This window comes from Chelon labrosus, assembly GCF_963514085.1.
Source record: "Chelon labrosus genome assembly, chromosome: 23".
Lineage (NCBI taxonomy): Eukaryota > Metazoa > Chordata > Actinopteri > Mugiliformes > Mugilidae > Chelon > Chelon labrosus.
In genome coordinates, this window is record NC_140356.1 from 10,282,487 (window position 1) to 10,295,272 (window position 12,786).

The 12,786-nt window shown below is 43.4% G+C and overlaps 1 protein-coding gene across 1 annotated transcript in view; it reads left to right on the forward strand.

Moving 5' to 3' along the window:
- pdzrn4 (PDZ domain containing ring finger 4) overlaps positions 1–12,580 on the forward strand; it is a gene marked incomplete at its 5' end in the record, with an annotated part of 33,952 nt that extends 21,372 nt beyond the window's left edge. Inside the window, 6 exons of the mRNA XM_084573127.1 lie at positions 4,883–4,981; positions 7,308–7,370; positions 9,737–9,838; positions 10,046–10,165; positions 10,522–11,586; positions 11,679–12,580. Of these exons, the coding sequence (XP_084429253.1) occupies positions 4,883–4,981; positions 7,308–7,370; positions 9,737–9,838; positions 10,046–10,165; positions 10,522–11,586; positions 11,679–12,251 (2,022 nt within the window). The 3' untranslated portion in view covers positions 12,252–12,580. The remainder of the gene's footprint in view (positions 1–4,882; positions 4,982–7,307; positions 7,371–9,736; positions 9,839–10,045; positions 10,166–10,521; positions 11,587–11,678) is intronic.
- Positions 12,581–12,786: the final 206 nt, after the last annotated feature.

Genomic DNA, 12,786 nt, shown 5'->3' on the forward strand with positions numbered 1-12,786 from the left:
CATCTATCCATCCACAACTGTCCAGAGCCATATTCATATCAAGGTGTATATGAAATTTGGTATAAATGACTCATAGAGGAGCTATTCAGATGTAATTGGTCACTTCCAACCTTTTGTTTCATGGCATTATCCCTTTACCCTGCACACTGGACAAAATATTACACTCTGCATTGACCTGGTGGTGTACAGGTTTGGACTGAAGGGACATGGCTATGGATTTATTTATCTTATTTGGAATATTTATTATCTTGGTGCTTTTGTTCAATCATTTTTTGACCGTAAGCATGTCATCTTTAACTGACCCGTAGCTCGATAGTGACACAAATATTCAATTTCCAGTTGAGAATCAAAGGCTTAATGTTGCATCAAGCACACATGGAGTTCAAAATAGATGCTGCGCAATGCCTTTGTCCCAAAATACTGGGCCGTTTATAAGCAAATCATAACTGGAACAGTTTTCTGTTGTTTTCTGTCAGCGCATGACACAAGGCCACCGTTGAGTCAGTCATTCATGATCCCAGGAGATAATCCAAGGCCCTCATGTGTGATGCTCACAAATCTTACAACAATACAACAAAAATTGCCTAGCACAATGACACGAGCAAATTGGCAGCCCCTTGTCAAAGCAGCATCTACTCTTTATATTATTCCGTGTAGCATAGCGAAGTCCCTGGTTTTAAGATGGAAGGCTATTCTTCATATAATCATACTTTAAGAAAATCCCTCTCTGAATTACCATTGTGCTTAGTGCACCGGCAGTTAGCGTCCCTTTCATCGTGTCTGAAACATTTGTGCACCTTTTCAGGCAGCCACTTCAAGCGGAACAAAAGAACAGACAATCGCGGCGAAAAGTGACGTGTTGGTGAAATCTGTGGCATCTTAATTGAAATGGTAGATGATTTAATAGTGCATCTAACAAGACCGTGATTTGCCAATGCCAGTATGCTAACGTGTGCAGAATGACATTGCTAGCAAGCTGATGTTTAATCCATGTTCACCATCTTAATCAAAGTATTAGCATTGGATAATTAGCACTTAGCAATGGTTGAGACGTGTGGATCAAAGATGTGGACTGGTTGAATGATGAATTTGTTTTGGTCAAAGTGGCCCTATTGAGAAACCTTACCCAAAACTGAGAGGATTGTGTTAAATCCAAATTTTGTTAAACCAGCTCTGTCACTGTTTCTCAAGGTTTCCTTGGAAAATCTTGCAAATAGAAGAGCACATTTTACAGCGTGCCCCCACAAGTGTCTTCATTGTGACAGATGCATTATGCCAGTCAGCCGGTGGAGCTCGAGGTCATGCCAGGTGACAGTGATGGGTGACATTTACTACTGTCGGTGATCCTTGGTGGTTTAATGGGCACTTCCTGGTTCAGTGAGCTGCATTGTGGGTCATTAGGATTCCTCTGCTGCCAGCTGTGGCCTTACCTCGAAGCAGCATCGGCTGGATGAAAGAGTCTCCTGAGTGGGTCGGGGGTGGGTGAGGCGGGGGGCGGAGGGCTTGTGTGTGGTAATAGCAGTAGTATCAGAACAAGATCGGCTTTACTACACACACACACACACACACACACACACACATTTCCACCCCCACCTGCCAGACTTACACGTACCCAATCAGCTGTCCACACTTTTCTCTGTCCATCCATGTGTATCTAACTGAAACATGAATGGCTTTCCTCTTGGATGGAACAGAATAGGGCTGCCATTCCCAGGAACATTACTTTTGAGTGACAGGTTCAGCTTCACTTCAAACTGGTGGTCCATACGGGTACTCCTGCTGTCATAATATGCCTGCTACTTCTGCCAAATCTACCATACCATTAAACTGCCAGGTATTACAACAGAGTTTGAGAGTAACCGGTGGTAAATATGGATACTTTGATTGCTGGGGTAAGACAAAAGTTGTTGAAACTGCACTCACAAATCAAAATACTGGAAACGGAAATATGAGTTAAAGAACAGTTCCGGCTGTATTTGGATATTTACATCTCCTTCGCAAGCAAAGTAATGTGGAATAATGCCAGATTTTAATGAATGCTCTGTTTGATCACCATGCACAGTGGAGTTAATGAAGTTCCAGCAGTCTAGCAGACAGCAGCCACTTATCTGTATGCCAAATTACTCTTTTTGAATGTCTTAATTATGGATTGTCAACAGGTGCCAAACTTCAAATGGCGGAGTTTTTTTAATCTCCAAAACCAAAAGCAAATTTTGGGATGCAAATAATTGTACAAGAACAAAGGGTCTTAATGAGCTTTGAGCTGTGCAAGCATAAAGCAAGATAAAATAAAGCTAAAATATGTGGTACCACTTTTTACAGAGCAGGGACTGACTAACTCAAAAGTAAACGCCTCAGTCATTAAAGGGGGCATTGCTGTGATTTAGTGCTGCACGGCAATAAAAGCCCCGTCCGCATGTGGAGTGATTTGCTCCTCGCCCATCTCTTTGTAGCTGGGAGTTGGTTGCTAGTAGACATTCCAGGTTTACTAGGTAACCCTGTTACCACTGCTTCATTTGGGGTCAACCGATGCCCCAAGCGTCCTATCCAAATTGGGAATTTGGCGGTAGGAACCAAAGTTGTAGTTGGCGTGTCCTTGCGATAAAAGTCATTGTCAATCAGCTGTATCAGTCACTTCCTTTGGTCATCTCAACTGCCTCGCCCCAAGATTTTTCATCTGTCATTGCCGCAACTTGCTGGATTTTATTTAACAGTACACGGTCTCTCATTGCCGCATTGCTACTTGTCTTTTGCCAACCCTAACCCTAACCCTAACCCTAAGCAGATGGGAGAGATTTTCCTTGAGTTCACTCTGTGAAATGGTTGATATTAACTCAAAGCATGGACTTTCCCTAAACCTAACCACATAGTTGTGTTAAAACTGGAACTGGAACCTAAAAACCACCTTGGACAGTCTTGGTGAAAGCCCCGTCTTTGACCCATTCGTCTACCACACCCTCCTTCCATTGTTCTGCTTCACCATTCTTTCTACTACCTCACTGTACTTAAGAAAACCTTTCTGCTAAAAATACTACCTGTCAGAATACCCTGAAGGCTAACATCTCCCATGTGCTAATTATGAGATCCAAGGTTTTACGCTCCAGTGAGCTAGGCATAATGTTAGATCGCTGAAATTTCCAACTATAGCTAAACCTATATGCCAAACAAGTGCCTGCATCTCTTCAACAAATTCAGCTTTTCACCTCTTTTCATCACACCATCCTGCCAACAGTAAACACTTTGTGTTAAACATCTGCCGTGCTAAGAATAAAACTCTTGAACTCTTGACGTCAATGTCTGTTATCCTCTGCTGGCTTTTTCCTGGCTGCTTCAAAATAACATATCATCATCTGCAATGAGGGAAACAATGAGCCGGTGAACGTTACAGTCGGCAGTGATATGTTCCCAATGAAACATGAAGTAACAGCGAAGTGCAAATCAGGCTGCATCGTTACTAACGGGTGTTTAATGTGGCGCTAAAAGGCAGAATGCCACCAATTGTCAATATGACTTTATTTCTTTATATGCCAGTGACATGTGGTAAATGTGATCTTGATTATTGAAACTGTGAAAAACCACGCTGCAAAGATAAATTCCATCAGTTGCTGCATGGATTGTAAGCCACATGAAATGAGTTCTTAAGTATTGCTGTGCCATATTTCAAACTCGCCAGTGGCGCAGATTATGATCCAATCATTACTAATCAAGCCTCTTTCTGGCTTTGGCACCCACATGCATACAGTAATCCACTGAAACCTTGCAAACCTCCTGACATTAAGGCATTAGGTCTGATCTCACTGCGCTCAGCTTTTATTTCACTGTCAGGGTTTATACAAATCATCCGGTATAAACTGGTGAGGTGTAGTCAAGACCAGCACATGGTGTTAGAATATTATAAACTCCTTACACACCCCAACCTTTGAAGGTCACAGATGTTTGCACACGGGGTTAAATGCCACAGAAATTAATTTCTTCCCCTGTCAATCTCTGCTATCGTGCATTCCCATGACGGGGGGGGAGAAGACGACTTGGGTTTAATTCATTCCCCCACCTCTTTTTACCCCATGCTCTATCCCACACCCCTCCTTTCATAACATCATAGTGGTGAAATGAATTTGGCAGGGTGGGGTTAATAAAGATTACCCCCGGAGTTATCTTTATGTGATTACCGTTTATACACAGCAGATATCAAAAGGAAGCAGCAGAGAGTCGGGTTAAATTTAGAGAAATTTCCTGTGGGAAGAGACCAGCGAGTGAAACACCATCATCATAGCATCAAAGAAGACTTGCCCTGTATGTTGCTGCATGCTGGGTTCAGTTTGACACTGACAGGCTTTCATTTCAATCATGTCCAGGTCACATGATGGAGCAAGGTTTACGTGTGTGTCTTGTATTTATATTGCGCTTTTCTTCACATTGGTGCCTTAGTTTTTATAAATCTGTGGATCGAATCTCTTTACCTACTGAGCTTCAACCGCCCCTGGAGGCAAATTGTCACTAAAGCTGCACAAACTACTAAATTTACAGTATTAACGATAATATATTAACAATAAAATGCAACATTCCTCATTTGTGTGTGAGATAGAAGATACTTGAGGCTGCCTGGGTATTATATATCAGTAGAAAATGAGCTTGCATCCCATTTGCCTAAGGCAGTTTCACTACTTCAGACTGTGGAACAACAAAATAATCACAATGTGATTAGTGACGGTGATGTGGAGCATAAAAATCAATTTGGATCCCACCTCCCGTGCTCGATATCATTTCAGCTGCAATGCAGTAATATACTAAATATTTCAAATGGCATGGTTTTGGAATCCATTCAACCCACTGGGGCCATAGCTGGCAGGTATAACATCATTGCTTTGTTTGTGTGTGACAGGAAGTGGAGCTCTGCAGGCAGAACAGCCAGGAAAAGCTTGGCCTGACGCTGTGCTACAGGACCGACGATGAGGAGGACACTGGCATCTATGTCAGCCAGGTGGGCACAGAGAAACTAGAGTTACTATTGTTTGTTACTGGATTTAATAGTTTCTTTTTGGGGGGGTTGATGGAAATTGAGAGAAAGAGAGAAGCATGCAGGTATAACAAAGCACTCAACAATAAGGTTTAATGAAGTTGCAGTGCCTGGGGCTAAGAAATTACACAAACACAGAAGTGCCAAAAACTTTAGTTAATTGACTGGCTCCAAAAACAAGTCATAGACTGTAAAAAAAGTGGACATCATGACAGCTCCTCAGAGCCAGGTGGAGCTCCCCCTAGTGTCTGGCTGCAGTATTGGTCATAAGCTCCACCTCCTCCATATTAGTGGATGGAACTTGGGCCAAACTAAAACACTAAAGTACATGTCAAATATATTTTTTAAGAATGTTTTTTGTCATTTTACAGTAGTTAATATTTGCTCACAAGACATCCTGCCCATATCCCCAGGATCCTAGCGTCAGTTTAACCAATGGGAGGAAGTGTCAATGCTTATAGACCAATATTTCAAAAGAGTCAGCCCTGCAGCAGATATAAACATTTCTGTTTTTGTCTCCATTTGTCAGTTACCCATTCATGACAGCTATATTGGGATAAATTCTTCTATAACACACCCGTTTAAATTATAACAAGGCTCAAAGTTATACATAAGGGCGTGGCTGCTTTGAGTTACAATGGTGGGCGTTCACAGGTCGCTAGCTGTCTGCCAAGGCATCTCCCATCGCCCACCCCAGCTCCACTCATGCTCCACCTCTTTGCCAGTTTTTAAATTAGCTGGGAGTCAGGCGGAGTCGAGCGCTGCCAAGACGGCAACAGTCGCTGCCACAACACTGGGCTTCAGAACAGCTCTTTGGGAATCCTATGAGATTTCGATGAAGTCAATAGTTTTGATGGAAATTGCTTTTTAAATTCCTAAGAGTGATATAAAAAAGGCACTCGGCAATAAGCTCCAGTAGAGACAATCCAGTGTTTTTGTTAAAGCAAACTTGGGGCATGATGAGCAGTTTCTTTCAGAGCAGGAAGTTATTAAAAGATGCCTTCAAATCTCACACAAATTCCCATCTTTACACACTGAAGCAACTGAATCGGGGAGGAAGGGGTAGAAAATGTTTGCCAGTCAAACATCAACTCAGAATAAGCCACACATGGCTGGGGAGGAAGGAGGAAGTTCAAGATCTGATCCCCTTTCTGCCATTCCCAATCCTCCTCCTTTAACATGTTTTAATTTGAAGGGGCTTAATGAGCTCTGAGTGGCAACCTCCTCTCTCCCCACACGGAGAAAAGAGAGATCACATTGCAAATAATCTTTTTTAAATTCAAATGATGTGCAGCTCGGAGAAATAACACTTCCTCAAGCAAAAAAAAAAAAAAAAAAAAAACGTAATGAAAACACGTTATTGCACTTTCTTTGACAAATGTGACAGATGACTAAATTAGAATAATGTTCCGTCTGACTCCAGGTGCAGTTTCAATCCCATTACCAACACAAAGGCAAGGTTGTGGAAAGTAAGCGCTACTACGAGGATTAGCTCACCACCATAAGGAAATATGAATGTAAGAATTAAAAAGGCTTACAGTATATTTAGCTCCTTTCACTCTGTGTAGAACCGCATTCCTCTGGTTTTTCACCTGTTCTTCTTCAACCAGACAAAAAGCGCTAAAAAGCACCGGCACCTGCTGAGCCCCAGCACTGTAAAAACAGCCTCCCACCAACAGGATGCACACAGCTATTTTTGTATGTTTGATAAAAGTATAAAATGCTAATATCCCTCATTAAAATGCACGTATGAACAGTACTGGTGCGACTTCAGAAAACGATTTCTACAGGGCTCAGTTTTTTTCCAAGTGTCGCTATCTCTTTTGATCTTCAGTGCAAGAACAACAAAGTTTAGGACGTGATTGTCGAGGGCTTCGAGTTTTCCTGTAGCTTATACGCATATCCAGTGGGATGCCGTATGAAAAATGTGAGTCGTTGATTCATCCAGCTGAAACAGAAACACATCTATGCTGTAAACATGCGAGATTTTAAAAGTTCATTTTTTTTACACCTCGTCTCTTATTTTCTTTAACACATGCTCCCTACATGACTCACATGCTCTGTTAGTGTTACATCACTTAGTGTCAGTCAGCTACTAAAATCTCCGCACCGAAAATGTGTGTGATATAAAAAATGCGAGGTTGTCAGCGAGGAAATAAGCATCTTTTCTCCTAACAGCAGACATGAAAGAGCAGTGGTGAGAGCGTGGCACATCACCTGTGTTTTCTGGAGAACACAGAGAAGCACAATGACTGGCTGTCAACATTGATTTCTGGGTTCTCTTGTGCAGGTGGAGCCGAACAGCATAGCGGCAAGAGACGGGCGCATCAAGGAAGGAGATCGTATTCTACAGGTGCATATTTTCATCTCACTTCCCAACGTACATTAACATCAGGTTATCTTATGAACTCACATCTTCCTTCTCTTTGCCTAGTTTTAACACTTCATATTCATCACGCCACTGGAAGGACACGCCCTTTGATATTTGGCTTGAATTCACAAACACTATACCCATCTAGCTGGAAAAATGCTTCCACCAGGCTGCTTGAAAGGCAATCTTATTAGAGAATATCCAAACTGGTCTTGTCTGCAGTCTGGGCAAGCATATGTATATTTAATCACCTCGTTTTACAAGGGAAATTAAAGTCCTTAGTCGCGGTTACACCAGGCACTACATCATCTCTAGGACCGCTCTCACTCTATCGTAGTTTTTCTCTGTTTCTCATTATGCAGGAACACCTATGGGGTCAGAGATAGTGAATAGCTCTAACCAACCTCCCTCTTTTTTTTTTTTTTTTTAATTCTAATTATGCATTATGCAGATAATAAAACTGTCCTGGGAGGCTTATGGGAGAGATGTGCAGTCAGGATTTGTTGTTTGTTGAGTGCAAGAATGCAACCAAGTGCTCATGCTTGTTGCAAACTTACAACTTACAATTTTCTCTAAATTGGATTGCATCAAATAGGGGCAGGTTTCCTATAGAAATGCAAGATTAACTAAAAAAATATATTTTGCAGTCTTGACCCAAGGATTACCAGTAAGTGGCACCAGGTGTAACCAAGGTGAACCTCCCTTGTTAAGTCTCAATGAGGAGTTGCTAGCTTCCAGTATTAATGGAGCTAGGTAACAAGTTCACTGAAAACAGCCTGCGCTTCTGAGTACCCTCCTCCTGATTGGCTGCTGCTGTTACCTTGAACGCCTCTAGAGCAGCACAGTCTGTAAGATGTCCTGGAGGCGCAGGCACATGTTTCCCTCTTAAGAGTCTCTCATTTCTTTGTTGGTGCCCATGCATTATTTCTTTTTTTCCTGCATGATGGAGACATCGTCATACAGGGTTGCGTGGTCTTGATTGTTGTGGTGGAAAAAATTGAACTGGCAATTCAGTTTGAATCCACAATGCATTGAAGCATTCACTGTATGCCGTTTTCAAATGGTGCACACTAAAGCCTTGGCGTTCAAGTGACAATATCAACCATTAAATGTGAATACAACGCCGCTAGGCAAATGTTCTATGAGCCACCGAGGTTAGCATAATGGCTGGGTAACTTAAAGGGGAACTAGCGTTTTTTTCAACCTGGACCTTATTTCTGGCATAAAATACGATCGTTTACTCACCCATATAACTTTGGGCACTCAACAGGGAATAGCACTAGCGTAACATAACAAAATATTGATGAAATGAACGAATTTCGCAGCAGATAATGCGTTATTTAGAGCCTGCGTTTCGGTGCCCCAGTCACTCCCACTATATGGATATACGTGTATCTAAATATCGTACATGCGACTCCAAATGACACCAAAGTTATATGGGTGAGAAAACGATCATATTTGATGCCAGAAATAAGGTCCAGGTTGTAAAAAAACGGTAACGGTAATTCTCCCTTAATGTACCTCACACATACAAAATCATGAAGAAGACTCCACAACCAAACTGTAATATACTGGCCAGCATCTACCTGCACCACTTCTGAAAATATCAGCAAACAAATCCTAATTCGTTAACTCCAACCTTTTTCCACTTACAAGGTTGTGAATACCACAAAAAGAGGCTGAATGCGACATACATTTTCAGGGATTATTATTGATGTGCTCATTGATGACATCTCAACTAGCTTTCAGTCTGAACCACAGTGTACTAACAATACCGCTCCTCCATATTTATTGTATATAGCTCTCTGAGTATCTCCATTCTCTCAATCCAGTGCTTGTTTCCCAGTACTATGAATGATTGTGGGGAGCAAGGCCCGCTGTACTCCTGGCCCTATTATCTTCTTCTGACAGCCCCATTACTCTAGTGAGGAAAAGATGAACGCCACCTGTCAAAGAACAGTTAATTGTATGTCTGGATGGTGTAGGGAGAGCAGACTCGTGAGGTTGGACCACGCACCCGCAATTGACTCTCTTTACCGAGCATTCAGCCTGCCCGCGCCTTTCCTTCGGAGTTGGCGGAAGTGGTGGCAGAAAGGAAGAAAGACGGATGGAGAAGACGTGCAGGGAAAGACGGGAAAAATGTATGAGAAAGAGACTAATGGATGGAGAAAATGGGCAGGAGACCTCAGGATGTCTTACAAAAATTGGAACAATAATTAAATGAATTACACTCCTTTTTACCTATATATTAATTAAATGGATGATAAATTGACATCCCTTGTTCGGTACATTGACTTTCAGCCAATTCTTGCTCACTGACCACCACCATGCTTGTCTTTGTTGTACAGATTAATGGCTGTGAAGTGCAAGACAGAGAGAAAGCCGTGGCCTTGTTGTCAAGTGAAGAAGCAAGGAGCATCACGCTACTGGTGACTAGACCAGAAATCCAGGTACACACACACACACACCTACGCAGCCTTTCCTGCCCTTTCCTGACAACCTATGTCATGTCAAATAAAAACCGCTGCCTGCTAAGTGCCTTTACTCTACTTCCCTGACAGCCTGGTTGTTTGGTTCCTACACACACACAAGCACATGCAGCAAAACCACAGAGAGAAAGAGAGAGACAGATTTCTGACAAGATGTTGTGATTTCAGCTGGACGAGGAGGCTGTATGGCTTGATGAGGAGCAACAGCAGCTCGTTGAAGAGTTGAAGATGGAGATCCTGGAGGAAAGGAGGAAGCGGAAGGAACGCGGCTTTGACAGGGGAGATGAGGTGAGGGTGTACTCTAAGTGAAATGAATCAAAACAAGAGACATAAAATGTCCAATAAAGAGGAAGAATGTGTCAAGAGAGAATTCAAAAGGAGAGGTGAGAGGGAAGGAAAGAGAGACTAAACAAAAGAAAGTGGCAGAAGAAGAATGGTCAGAATGAAAGGTTCACAATTGCAAAACCCTGTAATACTTTTATCTGCACACCTTCAATGTGGTTAAGGTTAGGACAAAAGCTTGGATGTAATTCCTAGGTATGTTACATTCTACCTTCCCAATGCAACGTGTGATCAGGATCTGCAACAGCGAAAAGCTCTTGCAACTGTATAATATAGCCCTTGTTTTTGTCTTAATGCCCCAGCATCAAGCAGAAGAGGATATGACAACAGACACGGCTACCTGCTCCTCCAACAATCAAGACAGTGGGTTAGGACGAAGCACAGACAGTGCTGAGCACCAACCACTGCTGGCCAGACTCCACAGGAGGAGCCCAGCTCATTGCCTGAGGGATCGATGGCGGGCAGAGCATCCACACACCAGGCAAGGGGCCACTGTGCCACAGGAAATCCAGGGTGCAAGAACACTGTCCACAGGCCAAGGGCATGAAGGGGTAGTGAGTATTCGCAATGGTGGAGGTGGGATCCTTGGTTTGGAGAATCGCTTCCAGCAACTTCTGGAGCTCAAGTGTCAAATCAGGAATGGTGGCGAGTGTGGGGTGTACTCCATTCGACACAGTATAGAGTGTAGCCTCACTGAGCAAGGAGGAGAGGATGGAGATAGTGTAGATGATGATGTAGGAAGAGGAGGAGTGGAACAAGAGTTGAGGATGTTAAATGAGGAGCTCCGCAGCATCGAGCTGGAGTGCCAGAGCATCATGCAGGCCCATCAACTCCGGCAGTCACACCAGCTTGAGCACTCACAATCCCCGGCTTCCTCACCAGGAAGAAGCCCCAAAGATGGACACAAGCGGCATGGCAGGCTGGCTGACATCTACGAACACCCGGAGAGGTCGGACAGTGACAAGATACGTGAGAAGGACAGCTCCAGTGCCTACAATACAGCAGAGAGTGCGCGGTCAACACCGCTAGGTATGGAGAGATCTCCTGACCACTCTCTGCAGAGACACATCAGTATCACCAACCAGAAAAACCTCAGGCTGGCCCCTTCCACACCTTCCTGTCCTATTCCCATCCCCAAGCCCCAGGGCACAGCCAGTTGTAGCAGACCAGCAGATCCAGGTCCTGTTATCTCGAGTAGCCCAGACCAAAGCAACCCTTCTCGGTCTGAATCAGACCCGGCTCTGCCTGCAGACGATGAGAGGTGTGAGAAGAGAGGGAGGACTAGAGAATCAAGGAGAGGACTTCCCTATGGCACTTCATATCAGACATCTCCCTATCACGGCCAGGGAGCATCCAGGCAACTACAGGTATGTATTATCAGAAGACGAATACTGATATGCCTGTACGTAAGGCACTTTAGAAGATCAACACCATGCTAACAATGTTCTCTGTGTTTTAGAGCTACATGCAACTACTACAACAGCACTCATCCCTGGAGTATTCTCAGAGCCAGCTAAGTCTCCTGAGTCTGTGTCGAGATCCTGTTAACCGCAATGGACGGCCTGGGGAACCCCGTCTAGAATGGAAAGTCAAAGTTCGTGCTGACGGGACACGCTATGTTGCACGGAGGCCTGCACGAGACCGCATACTTAGGGAACGGGCGCTAAGGATCAGAGAGGAGAGGAGCGGCGGCATGACCACAGATGATGATGCCATGAGTGAGATGAAGATGGGCCGCTACTGGAGCAAAGAGGAGAGGAAACAGCACTTGGCACGGGCCAGGGAGCAAAGAAAAAGGAGGGAGTTCATGCAAAAGAGCCGCCTTGAGTGTCTAAAAGAGGGACCAGCAAGTGGAGCGGAGGGCAGGAAGGAAATCAACATCTTAGAGCTCAGTCACAAAAAGATGATGAAGAAACGAAACAAAAAGATCCTGGACAACTGGATGACCATCCAGGAGCTGATGAGCCATGGAGCCAGAGTCCCAGAAGGTTCCAAAGTACATAACGCCTTCCTGTCTGTCACAACAGTTTAGCGGACATGTTTGATACTCCATATGAAATACAGAACACTTTTTTTTAATCTGGTGGCCTGCATTTCAGGAACTACTGCTTGGTTTTAAAAGGTTTGTGAGAATAAATCAATGCTGAGGACTTCTGTAGCATTCCCGAAGCAACTTTGTAACTACCACTTTAAGAATGTCTGAACAGTTCTTCTATCATTACCAGACCTCGAACCATTCAAAACTTCATCTTAACTGTTTTTACACTGACGTTTTGGTAATGCACTAGCTCCTGGCTGCATGTCAGTTCAAACAGAAGTACACAGAAAACGAAGGAACCAACACATTAACTTTGTGTACCTACAATATGTGCTGTGTTTCCATACTCATCATTCTTCTGTTTCATTGCATATGAAGCGACTTCTCTTGCCTCGTTCAAGGTGGCGTTTTTTTTTGTTTTTTTTTTATATATATAATGGGGAAAGTACAATATTTTTCACACTTTGTAAACTTTTTGTAAGGATTTTTTACACTGAATGTCAATGTACTGTAAACATTTTATTGTAAT